This window comes from Manis javanica, chromosome 2 (genome assembly GCF_040802235.1).
Source record: "Manis javanica isolate MJ-LG chromosome 2, MJ_LKY, whole genome shotgun sequence".
Taxonomy (NCBI): Eukaryota; Metazoa; Chordata; class Mammalia; order Pholidota; family Manidae; genus Manis; species Manis javanica.
The window spans coordinates 222209000-222229697 of NC_133157.1; the positions used below are offsets into that span (position 1 = coordinate 222209000).

Genomic DNA, 20698 nt, shown 5'->3' on the forward strand with positions numbered 1-20698 from the left:
GGGCTGGACTTGCGGGCCTGCCCCTCTCTGGGCAGTGGTATTCATCCTCACTGCCTCATTGGACCCCACTGTACCTCACTTTGTGGCTGTGCCTCAGACTCCAGAAACTCAACAAAACACTCCCTGGGCAGCCCAGTCTCATGACTCGGCTCACCTTCAAGACAGCCTGTGTGTACCCCTGGCCCCTCCTTCCCAGCCTCCTCCCATGCCCTGCTGTCTGAACCCACCTTCTGTGCAGCAGTTCTTACCCAGGCCTCACTTTTTCCACTTTACCCCACCCTGCAGGGACCAGCAGCTTTTACAGAGGACTGGGGGTCCCTGCTTCTGGCAGCCTCGCTCCCTCCAGCCAGGACACTGGGAAGTGGCCTCCTTGTGTGGGGACCCTGCCATGGTCAGATGTGTTGCAGGGCACTCAGGGAACTACAAGACACAGCTTGGTAGTGTCCCTGGTCTCAAACCCCACGCCCCTGGCCTGGACTCATACCAGGCCCTGTGCCTGCTGGTGATCAGAGGAAGTAGCTTTGAGCCCCACAAGACATCCCCAGGGTGTCTCCCCCTTCCTCCACCAGGACAAAGCAGGTGTCAGCCACTGTGTTACTGAGGCATGGGCTAGGATCCCTGCTGATGCCCAGTCAGGGCCGCACCCTGGAGCACTGCACTGGCATCTCCTCTCCTTTCATCTCTGGCTCAGGGTCACCAAACTGGCCATATGGTGGCTTGTACCCAGGTAATGGGTGCACAGTCTCTGCCGTGCCAGGAGCACCCTGGGGACGACCTAACCCTTCCACAAACCCAGGTGGGATCTAATCATCCTGAGGCCCCAGGGCACTGTGGGCAGAGGAAGCTGGCCCCCAAGTAGCCCCCAAGCAGTCTTAGTCACCTGGAGGGAAAGCACTGCCCTCATGGCTTCTGGTTGGCTCTGAACCAGACATGGGGTGGGGGTCCTCCAAAGGAGGTGGGCTCCAGGAAAAGGGTGGTGTGTGGACTTCAAGGGAGTCTCTCGCTGAGGATGAGAGATGGTCAGATAGACTGCAGATGGACGCAACTTTATTGCAGGACGTGACCGAGGCTGGCTGGGAACCTTGTCTACTCCCTGACAGGCTCCCTGGAATGTGAATGTGACCAGGTAAAGGGGGGCTGGGGGCGGGGCAACCCCTGGGGCTGGGTTGAAGGCGGGTGGGGCTCAGGCTCGGGGTCCTTGGAGCAGGGGCAGGTGGCCCAGGGCCGAGTGGCGGACAGTACCGTAGGCTTGCGAGTAGCCCCCAAGCGCAGCACGTGCGGCCCCCTGGGTCCCCTGCGAGATCAAGGCGCTGAACATCCTCCGGCCAGGCCGGCGCTCAGGCCGGGCCTCTGGAAGAAGCCCATCAGGGACCTGCACGTAGTCCAATGTCTGCGTAAGGGGCTGGGGACCCTGCCCAGGAGCAAACCGGAGGCCTGAGGGAGGTGGCAGGGAGGCGGGAGGGCTGGACTCACCCGTCGCTCCTCGGCTGCCCTCGCCCCACGACCCGCCTCCTGGCCACCCCTGATCAGGGCCTGGATGGCCACCCGGGTGGCGGCCTGCGAAGTCAGAGAGGGTGCAGTCCCCATCACGCCAGTCTTTGCCTGGAAATGGGCACGTCATGGCGTCACTGCTGGACTGCGTGCTGTTGGCCCTATGAAAGGTACAGTGGGAGGGGTCCTCCGGTGCCCACCTACCCATGAGGGTACGCAGGCGGGCTGCGCCATGGCTGCAGGGGGCCTTGCCCCTCGCCCGAGACCTCCTGGGGGTGGAGGCCAGAGCAGGGATGCCGAGTTCTGCCTGGGAAGGGTCTTGGCTCCGCAGGGGGCATCTGTGGGACAGAAGATCAAGCCCTGGGTTAGTGGTCCCACACACATAAGGCCCGGGGCTACGCTCCGTGTGGATGGCTGTCAGAGATCACACACCGTGTGCAGGGACCTGACCCAGGCTCCTCTGAGGCCTGCGTGGGAGGGTCTGTGCAGGCAAGCCTGCGGGTGGCGGAGGCCCAGCTCTGGGTTTGAGCAGGTGCACCTGAGGCCAGGGGTTGTCCCTCAGAGCCTTCTCTCTCTGGACGTGGCTGTTGCCCCTGCGCTCCAGGATCATCTGCGGGAAGGAGAGGGCACTCAGAGGCACAAGGTTTGGGTGTACGGGGTGCTGGGGGTCACTGAGGCAGGTGGAGGCCTCAACGGTGCGTGCACATGAGGGATGTGGCTATCGCAGGCAGGAGCACCTGGTAGAGATGATTGCGATACTCGTGGGCTGAGAGTTGGGCTCCTTCCTGCACAGGGAGCCGAATGTCCACCTCAAGTGTCCACTCGAGGGCCGGGCAGTGGAACCTGCAGGGAGCAGCCAGGAGGGTGTGGGAGAACCAAGCCCAGGTCGGACACCCAACACCCAATCCCGGCACATGGGGGCTAGCCTATGGGACCCAGCTCCCACCACTACCTCTGCACATAGGGGTGCTGCAGGGCCTGCACTGCGCTAAGCCGCTTGTCTGGGGCAAACACGAGCAGTCGCCTGAGGAGGTCCAGGGCCTCTGGGGGGGTGTCAGGTGGTAGGAGGGCATCCAACGTCTGCCGTGGCCTGCTGGGAGGCATGCCACACCCTCTTGGCCAGGGCCCCTCCACACGTGAACATCCGTGGCCTGTCTGGGCTTCCAAACCCCATCCCATTTAACCATCTCTGTGGATCCTCCCACCTCATGCAGAACCCTCAGGCAGCTTGGGGAGATCTGAAGACCCCTGCCTTGTTCTGGGGGTCCCCTCCTCCCCAGCCCCTGTGCAGTTCTGCATATCTGCTACCCCATACCCCAGGCTGCGCTGAGGCTGGGGACTGGTCATTTTTAGTGTGACCAAGAGTTGCAGGCTCTGTGGGCTGGCACTGACAGGCCAGCAAGGTTATAGGAAGTGCTGGAGCCTGGCTCCTGAGCACTGGCACTCACTGGGACCCCAGGCAGTGCAGAATCGAGGTGCTGTAGTTTGAGCCAAGAGCGAGGAGGTCTGCAGGGTGGGGGCAGAAGGTGGTGCCTGATCAGGGGGGCCTGGTCGGGTGGGTGGCTCAGAGGGGTCTGGGGCCAGCTATCTCTTTCAGCTCCATAGAATGACCTTCTCTCTGCAGGGCTGCAGCTGTCTGGGCTCAAAGCCCAAATACCTGGATGCGTGCCCCATGTGTATGTGTGCACCCACATAGGTGCCTATCCTTGCACACTTAAACCCTCAACACTTGGCCATGCACACAGGCCCACCATGCTCAGACACCCCACCTCCATGAAGGAGCCATGAGCTAAGGGACAGAATCGGGCTCCCCCTCCCAGGCCCTTTGCCTCTCTCTTGCCCTACTCCCGTCCCCCAGGGAAGAGGAAGGAGCCAGCGACAGCACCCCACCTCAGCTGCTCTGCCTTCTTCTACCTCTTCCCTCCAACCTCCCGTCCTAGTTCCCTGCAGCGTACGGGGCCTGCCCCTGCCACCCCTCCGCTGGACTAGTGCTCCTGTCCTGGCCCAGCTGGATCCTTCCTGCCACTCACTGCTTGGCCCTCAGGGAACTCGAAGCCAGCCCCCACCTGCCTTGAAGACAATGTCCACTTGCTCCCCCAAACCACCCGCAGGTCCTCTCTGGGCCCACCTGGCCTCTACCGTCTTCCTGAGGCTTCTGGAACCATCCCCATCCCTCCGTCCCATCCTCCTCCCCCTACCAGGCCTGGCCTGTCAGGGGCGGTCTCCCCACAGCTGTGTCTCCGGGGCCCAGTGGGCACCTGCCGCGCTTACCCTCCTGAGATGGTGGTGGGATGGTCGCCAGGATCAGCTCCAGCTGGTGGAGCGTGGATGTGCCAGGGAACAGGGGCCTCCCCCGCAGCATCTCCCCCAGGATGCAACCCAGACTCCACATGTCCACCCCAGGGGTGTACCTGAGGTAGGAAGGGTGGAGGTGTGGGGGACCCTGGAGGCAGAGGTGGGCATGGGAAGAGGGACGCGCCAGGGGGTGGGGTCTGAGGTCCTGGGAGGGGGAGGGGCAGAACAGCTGTGGGAACCCTGGCTTGGCCAGAAGGCATGTTGGGGGGTTGAGGGGGGTGTCACTGTTACCAGCTTGAGGATAGCAGCACCTCAGGAGCCCGGTACCAGCGTGTGGCCACGTACTCTGTCAGGGCCTGGCCCTCGGGCCCCTCAGTGAGGCTGCTGAGGGGGCGGGCGAGGCCAAAGTCACAGAGCTTCACTGTGCAGCTGGTGTCCAGGAGAACATTGGAAGGCTGCGGGGAGGAGAAGGCTGAGGGTGGCAGTGCGGGTGGGCGTGCAGGGCTCAGCCTGGGGCTGGGGGTGTGGTGGCACCTTCTGATCCCGGTGGATGACACGTCCTGAGTGGATGAACTTGGTGGCCCGCAGGAGCTGACAGAAGATGTAGCGCTTGTGAACATCCTTCAGCAGTCTGCCCTTGCAGATGACGGCATTCAGGTCAGTGTCTGGGGGAGAGTGTGGGTCAGCCTGGGGGCCAGGGCAGGACTTGCAGGTCAGGCTAGGGGCCAGGGCAGAGTGGGCAGGTCTGTCCCACTTTGAACCCTTGTAGGGGTACCTCGGCCCGCCTGCTGCCCTCAGAGCAGGTCCTGTGCCCCATGCTGGCAGGAAGTCCCCACAGGCTTCTCAGGCCTGTCCACTGTCTTTGTCAGTATAGCAATAAAAGTTTGTAGAATCACTTTTAATACTTTATTTCATGTTGCCTTTGTTTTTATAAAATGACTGGGAAAAGGAAAGTGCAGCTGCAAAAGGGGGTCACAGCAGTTACGCCCTGGGAGTGACATGTGCCCACTCAGGGACGCTGCCCAGGGTATGGGCACTGGCCACCATGGAGAGCTAAGCAGCAGAGGGACATACAGGGAGAGCCAGGCCACTGAGGGGTTCTACGCCAGGACAAAGGTGGGGCTGGAGGCTGGGCAAGGCTTCACTCACCCATAGACTCAAACACCAGATAAATGTCCCTGTCATTTTCCGCCCAGATCACATCCAGAAGGCGGATGATGTTGGGATGGTCCCCAAATTCCTGGGGAGAGAGCCGGGGCTGTACGCTGGGGTGGAGGGGCTGGGCTTCCCCTCTTGTCTGGAGAGACCGCATCTGGGGAAGGGGGCAGGTGGCTGTGGCCCCTCACCTGGAGCAGCAGAATTTCCCGGTACGTTCTCTGGAATGAGACAGAAACATGAGAGTGGGTGCCAAGCAAGAAGGAAGCACCCATCTTAAAAGGATCCAAAGGGATTAGTGCTCATCACCCACACACCCCGTGTGGGGTCACAGACAGGGAGGCGCTCTGGGAAATGCCAGGCTCCTGCTGTAACTAGGCTTTAATGTCAAAGCCAGAGCTCCCAGGCACCAAAGCAACAGGGCGCCCACACCTCGTCCTGCTCAGTTACCTGGGCGTCCGTCTTATCCCTAAAGGCATCAAAGATTTTCTTGATGGCCACGACCTCGCCCGTCTTCCGATCCACTGCCTTCCACACAATGCCATAGGCCTGGGGAGGAGGGCAGTCAGCTAGCTGGGCACAGGGCCAGCCTCCTGCCCAGCCATCTCCTGCCCACCAGATTGTTCCCTGCAGATACAAGGCTCCTCCTTCCTGCTCTGGCTCCTGGGAGGGGATGGGGATGAGGTCCCTGCTGCTGAAGGCTGCCCAGCTTGCAGCCTAAGACTGTGGCATCTTCCAGATGAGGCTGATGGGAAGAAGGCTCCAGGAGGAAATGAGGTCACAGATGGAGATCTGTGCAGGAGCTGAAGCCTGTCCATCCCACATACACTCACCCCTGTCTCATGTCCCCACCCAGCCGATCAGCAAGGCCAGTCGGCCCCACCTTCAGAGTTCATTAGAATCCCACCCCTTGCTACCATCTCTGTTGCCCCCACCCTGGTCTGAGCCTCCCGCTTCTCTGGCCTGGATCAGTACACTAATGTCTCAACTAATCGCTGCCACCCCTGCCCACCACCCCTGCTGTCCATCCTCGAGAGAGGGCAAGCAAGCCTCCTAAAGTGGTGCCCATGGTTGCCACGATCGCAAAGTCCTTGCAGACCCCCAGAGTGCAGGGTGATCGGACCCCCATACCCCGCCCCCAATCACCACAGTCACACCAACTCTGCCGTTTCCCCAAACTTGCCTCCAGGTCTGTGCGCTCGCTCTTTACACTGCCTCTCCTCTCCCCCAGCACACACCCACACAGCCACACTCATGCACAGTCCCACAAGTGCACACACACGATCACAAATGCACATGGCTCTCACACGTCCACCTTTAAACTTTAACCTCTTAGGCCCTTCCTGGCGGGTCTGGTACCTGCCCTTCCCCTCAGCTGCTGGACTGGTGGGTCCGGCGTCCCTGGGGTATCCTGTAGGCCTCGGAGAGGCAGCCCAGGAGCCGGGGACGGTGGGTGGGGCTCCCGGATAGCCCCGGCTTGGGGGCAACTGGCTGTCACCAGCAGGTGACAAGTTCCCTGGGAGTCGGCCCTGTTACAGGAAACCGAAGGCACCGAGGGCTCGGCAGCTTGCCAAGGTCACACGTTCGGTAGGAGGAGGCAGGACGCGAGGCCCGGAGTCCGGCAGGGTCGGGGACAGGACCCGGCCTGGACCTCCCCGCCCCGCCGACGCCCCCCACCCCCCGGGCTCACCCCCTTCCCGAGCCGCCGCTTGAGCAGGTACCGCTGGGCGACGCGCTGGTCCACCTCCAAGGCACACATGCCGACAGGTCCCGCAGCTCCGCAAGCCCGAGTTGCTGGAGCTGTTGGCGCCCGTCGCCGTGGGAACCGGCGGCCACGCCTCCCTCGCGCCCGAGCGCCGGGGTGGGCGGGGACCTGAGCCCAAGCCTCCCGCGGGCCCGCCCCGCTGCGCTCCCCTCGGCCCCGTGGCCCGCGCCGGACCCCCGAGGAGGTGCCTGCGGCTCTGGAACCCTCCCGGGCTGCAGCCCCGTGTGCGAGCTCCGGGCCTCAGCGCGGGTGGCGCGCTCTTTCTCTCTCCGCCCTCCGTCTACCCGGCTCTGCTGAGTTGGTGCTGATGGGGATTTAGGTCGCACGCAGCCATTCCGCCCGGAGCCGTTGGGCAGGGGCCGCGGCGTCTCCAGCGGGTGCGGGCGCGGGCGCGGGCGCGGGCGCCTGAGCTGGGCAGGTGCAGAGGTGCGGCGAGGAGCCCGCGGGGAGCTCAGGGCGGCGCGGTCCTGGCGAGGGGCAGGGGAGCGGAGGGGGTCTGCTGCGCGTCCGGGTCACGTGCACCGCGTCGGAGCAGCGCAGCCCAAGAAAGAGAGGTGCGTGGCTGGCGGGCAGGGTGCCCAGGGAAGAAGTGGCGGCACAAGCCCTTGGACATTGGGGGAAGAGCATGGAGGGGACACTTGGGCAAAGGCCCCGAGGGGGATCGTGTCTGGCGCTCTGAAACCACAGGAAGGACCCGTGTGCCTGGAGCGCTGGGACGGGACCAGGGGTGTCAGTAGGTTGCGGGTCATGGAAAGGGATTTCCTCAGGGACAGGTGACATACACTGGTGGTGCTGGCCCTTGGCTTTTATTAAAGCAACAGGTAGGGAGAGAGCCAAGGAGTGAGTGCAGGTGTAGAAGAGGGTGAGGTAGAGCCCTGCGCCCTCCAGCATTCAGACTACAATAAGCAGTTTAAAAACATTTCAATCTGTTGCAGACCAATAATTCTGTAGAATACAATTAAAATCAATTATTAGAAAAAAATTATAGACATGCAAAATAAAGGCCCCAGTTTTCATCAGATTCAGCAGTCTTACAATGACTCTGCCCCACAGTTATATGAGTATCTCACCTCTTCCCCACCCCCTGGCCTCCATTTCTTTGTTACTTCATTGTAGAAGTGTAACAAACAGATGGGGGGTGGCACTGGACTGAGAAGGAGGGACAAAGAGCAGGGCAATGCCTGGTGTCCGGTGACCAAGTGATGTAAACCCTGAAGTGGGATGAGAACGCAAACCAGCATGAGACCCCCTGCATTCCTGCTGGAATGGCAAACATTGAGAAGACTGGGATGTTTAAAATGAGAATTAAAATGCTACAACCACTTTGCAAAAACATTTGGCAGTCTCTTGAACATAAATTTACCATTACCCAGCTATTTTACATTTAGGTAGTTACTCAAGAGACATGAAAATATACATCCACATAAAGAATTGTACATGAGGAATGGATAAATAAAATTTGGACCAACCATAAATGCAATACCACTCAGCAACAAAAGGAAAGAAATTGTTGATATATACAGTGTGGGTGAGTGTCAAAATCATTATACCAACTAAAGAAGCCAGGCCTCTTCTCAGGAGTACACTCTATGACTCCGTTTATACAAAATCCTAGAATATGCTGGCTATGGATCAGGGACGGCTTTAGCCTTGGGGTAGAGGGAGAGATGGGCTGCAGCTGGTGCCAGAAAACCTTTGGAGGTGCTAGAAATATCCAACTGTCATGATGACTTCAGGGGCATGTACTTCGTCAAACCTATTTAAATTGTGCACTTAAAATATGTGCAGTTTCTTGTCCCTCAGCTGTCTTTCAGTAGAAAGTTTGTGGGAGCGGAGAATAAACAAGGGAAAAGGAAACAAAGAAGGAATGAGAGACTCCTACTTGCGTGCGATGGAGTAACTGGACCTGAACATGCCCTCCTTCAGTGAACAACCTGCAAACTGGACAGAATATGTAAAACGACTGTCCATACGCCAGGCGATGAGCAGCGAGGACCACAACCTCGGGACAACAAACACATGGGCTGCTTTGGTTCCCTTGCCAAGCACCATGTCAGGGGGCATGGGGAGAACCTTCTGTAAGTCTGTGCCAGGAACAATATGGGGGTGGTTCCAGCAAGACAAACCCCAGATTTCCCAGGTGTATGGGGGGTCTCTAGGTGCCAAGCAGCCAGGGTGGACACCAGAGTGTTCAGGAGAGACCCCAGACAGGTCATGCCTCAGTGAAGCAACTATAAACTAGCTCTAAGGGGACTCCACACCTCTCAGGATAGGGAGAACAAGCCTTGAACAAGATCAAACAAAGGTAGCTTAACTTCCTGCCACCAGCACGTCACCTTCTAAAGGGAAACAACAAAACAACACTCAATAACTCAAAATTCACAATATCCAGCACCCAGTAAGAGTTACTAGACTTAACCAATTAAAAATATGGGCAAAGAATTTAAATAGACATATCTTCCATGAATATATACAAGTGGTCGACAGCACATGCTGTGTTCAGCATCATTGGCCATCAGGGAAATACAATCAAAGACACATGAGATGTCACCTCACATAATGATAATAAAAAAACAAGTCTTGGCAAGAACAGAGAAACTGCGACTCTCATACATTGCTGGTAGGAACGTAAAATGGTGCAGCCACCATAGAAACTAGTTTGGCATTTCCTCAAAAGGTTAAACATAGAATTACCATATGATTCAGCAATTCCATTTCTGGGTATATACCCAAAAGAATTAAAAACACATGTTTGCACACAAGTGTTCATAGCAGCATGATTTTTTATAATTATTATTACAAAAGCCTAAAGGTGGAAACAACCCAAATGTTTGGATAAACATATGTGGGCTAGCCATACAATGGAATATAATTCAGCCATAGAAAGTAATGTACTGCTGATCCATGTTATAATGTGGATGAGCCTCAGAAACATTGTGCTGAGTGATAGAAGTCAGGTACAAAAGGTCACATACTATATGATTCCATGTATATGAAATACTCAGAATAGGTAAGCCCATAGAGACAGAAAGTAGATTGGTGATTTCTGGGGCTTGGGAGAAGGGCAAATGGGTATGACTGATTAATGGGTGCAGGGTTCCCTTTTGGGGTAATGAAAATATTTTATAACTAGATAGAGGTGGTGGTTACATAACATTGTGAATGTACCAAATGCCACCAAGTTGTACACTTTAATATGGTAAATTTTATGTTACATGAATTTCACCTGAAAAAAGTTACAAACCTTCTAAGCAGCAGGAAGATATGACTCCTATCCAGGAGACGAATCAGTTGGTAGAGCTTGACCCATAAATGTCAGAGATAATAGAATTGGCAATGACTTTTAAAACAGCTACTAGAAATATGCTCATGGACTTAAAGGAAAACATGAATATAATGAGATGAGAAGGATAAATTATAAAAAAGAACCAAATGGGATTTCTGGAGCCAAAAAAATAAAGTATCTGAAATGAAAAAATGCATTAGACAGACTTAACAGCAGAAGAGACGCTCAGTGAACTTTAAGGCACAGCAGTAGGAAATGTCCAAATCGAGACACACAGAGCAAAAACCTGAATGATCTGTGGGGAAGTATCAACGAATGGGGTGGTACAGAAAATATATTTGAGAAAGTGCTGGCTGAAATTTTTGCAGATTTGAAGGAAGAATTATACATTCAAGATAAAAGAACACAAATGGAGCCTAAGTGGGAAAACCACAAAGGAAATGACAAGCACGTGATAAGTAAGTTGCTGAAAAACAATGACTAAAAAGAAAAAAGAATGTAATCAAAGAGACTTATCTACACAGGTCAAGCCAGACACAAAGCAATGACATCATTAAAGTTCTAAAAGGAAAAAAAAGCAATCTAGAATTATATACCCAGAGAAAATACACTTCAAAAATGAAGTTAAATAAAGACTTCGTCAGACAAACAAAAGCCAGAGAGTATTTATCACTCACAGACCTGCATTACAAATAATAATAGTAATGAGTTCTTTAGGGGGAATACAAATGTTTCTGGATGAATATTTGGATTGGCATAAAGAAATAGAGTCCTGGAAATGAAAAGGAGGTGGGTAAATATAAAAGACACCTTTCTCATCTCCTAAGTTTTATTAAAAGACAACTGACTTCCCTAGCTGGACCTGATAGCTCAATGATGTAAGCAGAAGTCCATCTATATCAAATCACATCACAACCATAGTGAGATATCCCCTCAGACCCATTAGGATGGTTACAAAACGAAAAGAAGAAGAAAGAAAATAACAAGTATTTGTGAGGGTGTGGAGAAATTGGTGAGATTGTCAATTGGTGAGAGTATGGTGGTTCCTGAAAAAATTGCGATGGGAATTTCCATATGATGCAGCAATCCCACTTCTCAGTTTATCGAAAAGAATTGAAAGCCAGGTCTCAAAGAGATATTTGCACACCCTTGTTCATAGCAGCATTATTCATAATAGCCAGGAGGTGGGGACAGCCCAAATGTCCATTGGCAGATGGATGGATAAACAAAATGTGGCTTATACATACAATGGAATATTACTCAGCCCCAAAAGGGCAGGAAATTCTGACACATGCTACAACATGGATGAACCTTGAGGACCTTATACTAAGTGAAAGAAACCAATCACAAAAAGACAAATACTGTGTAATCCCATTGTATGAGTTATCTTAAGGAGTCAAATTCATAGAAAAAGAAAGTGGAATGGTGGGTACCAGGGACTGGGAGAGGGGAGAGTAGGGAATTGTTATTTAATGAGTGTAGAGTTTCAGTCTGTAAGATGAAAAGTTCGGGAGATCTATTCTGTGTACATGCTTAACAATATGAATATTGTTAAAACCACTTGACACCATTGTTAACACTACTCAACTATGCAGTTAAAAATGGCTATGGTAAATTTTGTTTTGTGTTTTTTTATCACAATTAAAATATTTAGAACAGATAGCTGATTGTTTAAAGTAGAAATAATAACAATGTGTTCTGGAGGTTATAACTGGGAAAAGTAAAATTTATTCACCAAGCTAAAAAATTTGAAGGAGGAACATGGAAATATGCTATTGTAAGGTTCTTAAATTAACTGCGAAGTAATATAATATTATTTGAAGACATATGGTGATAAGTTAAATATACAAATCATTATCTAAAATAAAATAAGTAAAAGTAAACATACATAGATATAGCTAATAAGCCTGTGGTCTAGATAACATGGAATACTAAGTAATATTAAGTAATATTTTACTTAATCAAAACGAAGGCAGAAAAATAAGGAAAAGGAAAAAGAGATGGGACAAATAGAAAACAAATAATGAGATAGTAGACTGAAACCCAACCATATCAATAATTACCTTAAATGCAGTAATCCAATTAAAAGGCAGAGGTTGTACAATTTTTTACAGTCAAAATCCAACAATGTTCTATCTATAAGAAATATACTTTAATTATAAAGACACAGGTAAGTTAAAGTTAAAAGGATGATGTTATGGTCTGAATATTTCTGTTCCCCCAAAATTCATATGTTGAAATCCAAATGCCCAGTGTGATGCTGTTAGGAGGTGGGGCCTTTGAGAGGTGCTTAGGTCATGAGGGTGCGGCCCCATGATGGGATTAGTGCTGTTATAAAAGAGGCTCCAGAGAGACCCCCACCCCTTCCACCATGTGAAGACACAATGAGCAGATCCTGGCTGTGAACTGGGAAGAGGGCCTTCACCGGATGTAACCGTTCAGGCACCTGGGTCTTGGACTTCTCAGTCTCCAGAACTGTGAAAAATAAATTTCTATTGTTTATAAGCCAACTTGTCGTTGGTATATTTTTACAGCACCCTGAATAGATAGACTAAGGTAGATGGGAAAAATATACATTATGCAAACAATGACCATAAGAAAACTTGAATGGCTATATTAATATCAGGCAAATTAGTTTTCAAGCACATGGAATGTTACTAGAGGGAAAGAGGGACACCTCATTATGATCAAGAGTGTCAGGTCATCAGATAGATATTATAACCCTGAGAGTGTAAGCACCTAATAACAAAGTCTCAAAATACATAAAACAAAATGATAGATGGAAAGAAGAAACAAATCAGTTCGAGATTTTACCACTTCTCTTTTAATAATTAGAACAAGCAAGTAGAAAATAATATAGTAGACCTGAACATTATTGTCCAACTTGACGTAGTTGACATGTATAGAACAATCCACCCAACAAAAGAATATGTTTTTTAAATGTATATGAAATATTCACCAAGATAAACCATAGTCTACTATAAAACAAAGATAAACAAATTTAGAAGGATTGGAATCACACAAATGATGTCTTCTGATCTCACGGACTTCAATTAGAAATAAACAACAAAAAGATATTTGGAATGCGCCCCCCAACACACACACAAATATTTGGAAATTAAACAACACACTTGTAAATAAATGGTGGGTCAAAGAAAAACTGTCAAGGGATATTAGAAATTACTTTGAACTGAAAGATAATGAAAACAACATGAGAATCTGTGAGATACTGTTAAAGCAATGCTTAGAGGGAAATACATAGTTCTAATAGCTTATATTAGAAAATATGAAAGGTTAAGTTTCCCCCTTAAAAAAGGGAAGAAAAAGAAAAAAATTATACCCAAAGGAGGTATAAAGAATGCAATAATAAAGATAGAAGAAGGAATCATTGAAACAGAAAATGGACAAGCAGAAGAGAAACCAAAAAAAAAAATGAAAAGCTGGTTCTGTAAATAAATGGAATCGACCTAGACTGATTAAAACTAAAAGAGAGAAATTACCAATGTCAGGAATGAAAGACAGTACATCCTTAGTAGATCCTCCAAACAAAGAGATAAGTAAGAGTTTATTATTATTATTTTATTATTTCCTTTTTTAGGTTTATTTTATTTTTTTATTAAGGTATCATAGATATACACTGTTTTGAAGGTTTCACAAAAACAACTTGCTTACTACATTCGCCCTTATTATTGAGTCTCACCCATAGCCCACTGCAGTCACTGTCCATCAGTGTACTAAGATGCCACAGAGTCATTACTTGTCTTCTCTGTGCTACACTGTATTCCCCATGATCCTCGCCCCGCACCATGTGTACCAATCAAAATACCTCTCAATCTCCTTTTCCCTCCCTCTCCCACACCCCTTCCCCTGGTAACCTTTAGTCCCTTCTTGAAGTCTGTGAGTCCGCTGCTGTTTCGTTCCTTCAGTTTTGCTTCTTTGTTATACTCCACAAATGAGGGAAATCATTCAGCATTTGTCTTTCTCTGCCTGACTTATATCACTGAGCATAATACCCTCTAGCTCCATCCATGTTGTTGCAAAAGGCAGGATTTGTTTCTTTCTTAAGGCCGAATAGTATTGTATTTCACTGTGTATATGTACCACCTCTTCTTCATCCATTCACCTGCTGACGGATACTTAGGTTGCTTCCATATCTTGGCGGTTGTAAATAGAGCTGCTATAAACATAGGGGTGCATATGCCTTTTTGAATCTGAGTTGTTTTCTTTGGGTAAATTCCTAGGAGTGGAATTCAAAGGTCAAATGGTATTTCTATTTTTAGTTTTTTGAGGAACTTCCATATTGCTTTCCACAATGGTTGAACTAGCTTACATTCCCACCAGCAGTGTAGAAGGGTTCCCCTTTCCGCATCCTCTCCAGCATTTGTTCTTCCTAGTCTTTTCTATGTTGGCCATCCTAATTGGTGTGAGGTGGTATCTCACTGTGGTTTTAATTTGCATTTCTCTGATAATTAGTGATGTCAAGCATCTTTTCATGTGCCTGTTAGCCATCTGAATTTCTTCTTTGGAGAAGTGTCTATTCTGCCCATTTTTTAATTGAATTATTTGCTTTTTCTTTGTTGAAGTTCATGAGCTCTTTAAATATTTCGGATGTCAACCCTTTATTGGATATGTAATTAATGAATATAGTCTCCCATATTGTAGGATGCCTTTTTATTCAATTGATGGTGTCCTTTGCTGTACAGTAGCTTTTTAGTTTGATACAGTCCCACTTGTTCATTTTTGCTTTTGCTTCCCTTGCCCGGGGAGATATGTTCATGAAGAAGTTGCTCATGTTTATGTCCAAGAGATTTTTGCCTATGTTTTCTTATAAGAGTTTTATGGTTTCATGACTTACTTTCAGGTCTTTGATCCATTTCGAGTTTACTTTTGTGTATGGGTATAGACAATAATCCAGCTTCATTCTCTTACATGTAGCTGTCTAGTTTGGCCAACACCAGTTGTTGAAGAGGCTGTAATTTCCCCATTGTATATCCATGGCTCCTTTATCATATATTAATTGACCATACATGGTTGGGTTTATATCTGGGCTCTCTATTCTGTTCCATTGGCCCATGGGTCTGTTCTTCTGCCAGTACCAAATTGTCTTGATTACTGTGGCTTTGTAGTAGAGCTTGAAGTTGGGCAGCATAATACCCCTAGCTTTATTCTTCCCTTTCAGAATTGCTTTGGCTATTTGGGGTCTTTTGTGGTTCAATATGAATTTTAGAACTATTTGCTCTAGTTTGTTGAAGAATGCTATTGGTATTTTAATAGGAATTGCATTGAATTTGTAGATTGCCTTAGGCACAATAGCCATTTTGATAATATTCATTCTTCCTATCCATGAGCACAGGATGTGTTTCCATTTATTGGTATCTTCTTTAGTTTCTCTCATGAGTGTCTTGTAGTTTTCAGAGTATAGGTGTTTCAGTTCCTTGGTTAGGTTTATTCCTAGGTATTTTATTCTTTTTGATGCAATTGTGAATGGAATTGTTTTCCTGATTTCTCTTTCTGTGAGTTCATCATTAGTGTATAGGAAAGCTACAGATTTCTGTGTGTTAATTTTGTATCCTGCAACTTTGCTGAATTCAGATATTAGGTCTAGTAGTTTTAGGGTTGATTCTCTAGGGTTTTTTATGTACAATATCATGTCATCTGCAAACAGGGACAGTTTGACTTTTTCCTTGCCAATCTGGATGCCTTTTATTTCTTTGTGTGGTCTGATTGCCGTGGCTAGGACCTCTAATACTATGTTGAATAAAAGTGGGGAGAGTGGGCATCCTTGTCTTGTACCCGATCTTAAAGGAAAAGCTTTCAGCTTCTCACTGTTCAGTATGATGTTGGCTGTGGGTTTATCATATATGGCCTTTATTATGTTGAGGTACTTGCCCTCTATACGCATTTTGTTGAGAGTTTTTATCATGAATGGATGTTGAATTCTGTCAAATGCTTTTTCACCATCTATGGAGATGAACATGGTTTTTGTCCTTCTTTCTGGTGATGTGGTGGATGATGTCGATGGATTTTCAAATGTTGTACCATCCTTACATCCCTGGGATAAATCCTACTTGATCGTAATGGATGATCTTTTTGATGTCTTTTTGAATTTGGTTTGCTAATATTTTGTTGAGTATTTTTACATTTATATTCATCAAGGATATTGGTCTGTAATTTTCTTTTTTGTGGTGTCTTTGCCTGGTTTTGGTATTAGAGTGATGCTGGCCTTGTACAATGAGTTTGAGAGTATTCCCTTCTCTTTTACTTTTTGGAAACTTTAAGAAGGATGGGTATTAGGTCTTCACTAAATGTTTGAAAAAATTCAGCAGTGAAACCATCTGGTCCAGGAGTTTTGTTCTTAGGTAGTTTTTTTATTACCAATTCAATTTCTTTGCTGGTAATTGGTATATTCAGATTTTCTGTTTCTTCTTGGGTCAGCCTTGGAAGGTTGTATTTTTCTAGAGAGTTTTTCATTTCTTCTAGGTTGTCCAGTTTGTTAGCATATAATTTTTCATAGTATTTTCTCATAATTTGTTGGATTTCTGTGTTGTCCATAGTGATTTTCCCTCTCTCATTTCTGATTCTGTTTTTTCCTGTAGACTCTCTTTTTTTCTTGATAAGTCTGGGTAGGGGTTTATCTATTTTGTTTATTTTTCTCGAGGAACCAGGTCCTGCTTCCATTGATTCTTTCTATTGTTTTAATCTTCTCAATTTTATATATTTCTGCTCTAATCTTTATTATATCCCTCCTTCTGCTGACTTTGGGCATCATTTGTTCTTCTTTTACTAGTTTTGTTAATTGTGAGTTTAGAATATTCATATGGGATTGTTCTTCTTTTCTGAGGTAAGCCTGTATTGCAATATACTTCCCTCTTAGCACGGCCTTTGCTGTTTCCCACAGATTTGCCGTGTTGAATTATCGTTTGTCATTTGTCTCCATATGTTGCTTGATCTCTGTTTTTATTTGGTCATTAATCCATTGATTATTTAGGAGCATGTTTTAAGCCTCCATGTGTTTGTGGTCTTTCTCGTTTTCATTGTGTAATTCATTTCTAGTTTCGTACCTTTGTGGTCTGGTACAATTTCAATCTTTTAATTTACTGAGGCTCTTTTTGTGTCCTAGTATGTGATCTATTCTTGAAAATGTTCCGTGTGCACTTGCGAAGAATGTGTATCCTGTTGCTTTTGGATGGAGTGTTCTGTAGATGTCCATTAGGTCCATCTCTTCTAATGTGTTGTTCAGTGCCTCTGTGTCCTTACTTATTTTCTGTCTGGTTGATCTGTCCTTTGGAGTGAATGGAGTGTTGAAGTCTCCTAAAATAAATGCATTGTGTACTATTTACCCCTTTAATTCTATTAGTGTTTGTTTCACATATGTAGGTGCTCCTGGTTGGGTGCATAGATTTTATAATGGTTATATCCTCTTGTTGGACTGACCCCTTTATCATTATGTAATGTCCTTCTTTGTCTCTTGTGACTTTCTTTGTTTTGAAGTCTTTTTTATCTGGTATAATTATTGCAGCTCCTGCTTTTTTCTCCCTATTGTTTGCATGAAATACCTTTTTCCATCCCTTCACTTTTAGTCTGTGTATGTCTTTGGGTTTGAAGTGAGTCTCTTTTAGGCAGCATATAGATGGGTCTTGTTTTTTTATCCATTCAGTGACTCTATGTCTTTTGATTGGTGCATTCATACCATTTACATTTAGGATGATTATTAATAGGTATGTACTTATTGCCATTGCAGGCTTTAGATTCGTGGTTACCAAAGGTTCAAGGGTAAATCCCTTACTATCTGTCTAATTTAACTCAGTACATTATTGCAAACACAATCTGAAGGTTCTTTTTTTTTTCTTTTTCTTCCTCCTCCATTCTTTATATATTAGGTATCATATTCTGTACTCTTTGTCTGTCCCTTGATTGACTTTGGGGGTAATTGATTTGAATTTGTATCTACTTAGTAATTTTTCTACTTTCTTTACTGTGCTTTTATTTCCTCTGGTGACAGCTATTTAGCCTTAAGAACACTTCCATCTATAGCAGTCCCTCCAAAATACACTATAGAAACAGTTTGTGGGAGGTATATTCTTTCAGGTTTTGCTTACCTGGACATTGTTTAAGCCTTCCTTCAAATTTAAATAATAATCTTACTGGATAGAGTATTCTTGGTTCGAGGTCCTGCTTCATTGCATTAAATAAATCACACCAGTCCCTTCTGGCCTGTAAGGTTTCTGTTGAGAAGTCTGATGATAACCTCATGGATTTTCCTTTGTATGTGATCTTTTTTCTCTCTCTGACTGCTTTTAATACTCTGTCCTTACCCTTGATCTTTGCCATTTGAATATTATATGTCTTGGTGTTGTCTTCCTTGGGTCCCAGATTGGGGAAGTTTTCAGCAATTACCTCCCTAAAGACACTTTCTATCCCTTTTTCTCTCTCTTCTTCTTCTGGTACCCCTATAAGGTGAATATAGTTCCATTTGGATTGGTCACACAGTTCTCTCAATATTCTTTCATTCCCAGATATCCTTTTTTCTCTCTGTTCCTCAGCTTCTTTGTCTTCCTCTTCTCTAATTTCTATTCCACTTACTGTCACTTCTACTACATCTAATCTGCTTTTAAATCCCACTGCGAGCCAGTGCGACCAGGCCAGGAGGAAAGTGCAGCAGGCTGTGTATCACAGTGTGGGGCCTCGGAGCTGAGTTGCCTGCCAGGGGGATGCAGTACCTGAAACTCCTGAAAGTTCCCAACCTGCTGGGCAGAGTGCACCAGATAATTTTGTCCACCTGTCCTTTCTCCTGAGCAGCAAGCTCTGCAATCCTTGCCCCTTTAGCAGGCCTCTCACTGTTAGGAAGTCTCTCAGACTGCTTGCCTTTCTTTTGTCCCAGAGCAGCTGGATATGGGTCCCTGTTTTCCACAAACAGCTGGAATCTCAGTCTCTCCATGTATTCTGTCAGTCTTAGCTTTCTAACTGCACTAATCTCCAGAGTGCCATGCAATGTAGGTTCGTGCTTCCAAAGCAGATCTCCAGTGGTGGCTGTCCAGCAGTCCTGGGCTTCCACCCACTCCTTGCTCCATTTCTCTTCCTCCTGCAGGTGAGTTGGAGTCGGGGATGGGCTTGGGTCCTGCCAGATGAAGGCTTTGCTGCATTGCCCTGTTCTGTGAGGTGTGCTCTTTTCTTCAGGGGTATGCAGTCTGCCAGTCTTCTTTCCTGTTTCTCTTTTAGGAATAGTTGTATTAAGTTTATTTTTGTATTATATGTGGTTTTGGGAGGAGTTCTCTGTCTCACCACTCATGCCACCATCTTTATTCCCTTCAGCAAGGGTTTATTAGTAATAGTCTCACACCAGTGAATTTGATAACTTAGATGAAAGGCAAATCCACTGAACAAGCAGGAGCATTCCCCAAATATAATCGATAATAAATATAACTATGAATTGAAATGCTATATATGTCTCCAAGGACAAAGAGAAGAGTAGAAGGCACTTTGATAGAAATGGAGGGAAGACCAGTACTTGTCAGACAGGCTGGAGGCAGAGGAGCTGGACTTTCTCTGCAGGCTCCATGGCCAGGCCAGGAGCAGGGCTGGGAGGCCAGAAGGTCACATACCTCAAGGCAGAAGAGGTCTTGACCCTGCCATTCTGCCCCCAGGAATGTGGCCAATAAGCAGAATCGTACAAACATCAGTGGATTTCAGCAAGAGATAATTCTGCGGAGTGATCTTCATTACACTTCATTATTAAGTCAGTTTTCCAGTGGACGTTTTATTCACCATTCATTGGTGTGTCAAACCTGCCTTTTGTCAGGAAGATTTTATTTTCTCATTAATTGTTAGTCAACATTACATTTGGTTGCATACAGTGGTGGCCTCCAGCTTTGTTCTGAGCACATTAATGGACTTTGGGTATTTATTGTGCATTAGGTAAAAAGTGGACCGTATACTTAATTTTTAGCTGATCCATGGGAAAATCATGGGTAGTTTCAGGAGGCCACACCCAGAACACCCAGAGTCAGGGAAGAGGGGTCATGTGGCAGGGTGGATGCCCCAGAGTGAAACAAATTGGCTGGAACTTCCTGCTCACCATCCTCAGCCTCCTTGTAACCCAGGACAGCAATCTCAGGTCCCCACCATGCAGATTGCAGATTGCAGATTGCCAGTCAAGTGCACAGGCCCCACCCTCCCCATGTGTCACAGTCCATTGTGGGCTCCGCCCCCCCACCCCTCATTGTCAATATTTGAGTAGATAGCACTTGGTCACAGTTGTAGCCCACTGCCTCTCCTGTCTCATGCACAGCCTCCCCCACCCTGCTGAGGTGGACCTGCTGGGCTCCTCCAGCACCCGGTTCTCCAAGATGGTCCTGTCCTCCTGCTCCCCATGTGGGCTATGCACACAGGTACCCTGCTCACTGCAGGCCCTGCTGGGGCCCCTCCCAGCAAGCACATTGGTGAAGTAGATGCAGCTGTCTCTGAGATCATGCATCCAGATGCAGTAGTGAGTGTCCTCACGGAGGTGTACCCCTGGCTGGCAGCCCCTCATGGCTGTCTCTCAGGGGCATCTCTGAGCCTACCTGCAGAGGTGGGCATGGGAATCGCCATTGGGGCCTGCACAGGGCTCTGGGCTCTGGGTGTCCTCTTTGTCATCTGCTTCCCTACAAGCAAAAGTAGGTGAGCATTCCCCAATGGGCCATGTAGGCCAATGTGGACCACAGCGC

At 47.8% G+C, this 20698-nt stretch overlaps 1 protein-coding gene across 2 annotated transcripts; it reads right to left on the reverse strand.

The window, feature by feature from the left end:
- Nucleotides 1-971: 971 nt before the first annotated feature.
- On the reverse strand, nucleotides 972-7151 carry MAPK15 (mitogen-activated protein kinase 15). 2 transcript variants are annotated; one of them, XM_037023185.2, is made up of 14 exons: nucleotides 6632-7151; nucleotides 5392-5490; nucleotides 5133-5162; nucleotides 4936-5026; nucleotides 4321-4451; nucleotides 4078-4241; nucleotides 3763-3902; nucleotides 2940-2997; nucleotides 2444-2584; nucleotides 2229-2334; nucleotides 1924-2101; nucleotides 1696-1829; nucleotides 1474-1602; nucleotides 972-1372 (listed from the first exon to the last, which is right to left on the reverse strand). In XM_037023185.2, the coding sequence occupies exons 1-14, from the start codon at nucleotides 6698-6700 to the stop codon at nucleotides 1184-1186; spliced, it is 1659 nt and encodes a 552-aa protein (XP_036879080.2). In that variant the 5' UTR covers nucleotides 6701-7151; the 3' UTR covers nucleotides 972-1183. The 2 variants fall into 2 exon arrangements, with proteins under 2 accessions (XP_036879080.2, XP_036879081.2); XM_037023186.2 differs by having other exon boundaries at nucleotides 2444-2581; nucleotides 6632-7149.
- Nucleotides 7152-20698: the final 13547 nt, after the last annotated feature.

Coding starts and splice junctions, on each gene's coding strand:
- MAPK15 (XM_037023185.2), bottom strand. CDS start 6,700: ATGTGTGCCTTGGAGGTGGACCAGCGCGTCGCCCAGCGGTACCTGCTC. Junction 2,585..2,939: donor CTGCACTGCCTGGGGTCCCA/GTGAGTGCCAGT, acceptor CATGCCTCCCAG/CAGGCCACGGCAGACGTTGG. Junction 1,603..1,695: donor CCGCCTGCGTACCCTCATGG/GTAGGTGGGCAC, acceptor GCCCATTTCCAG/GCAAAGACTGGCGTGATGGG.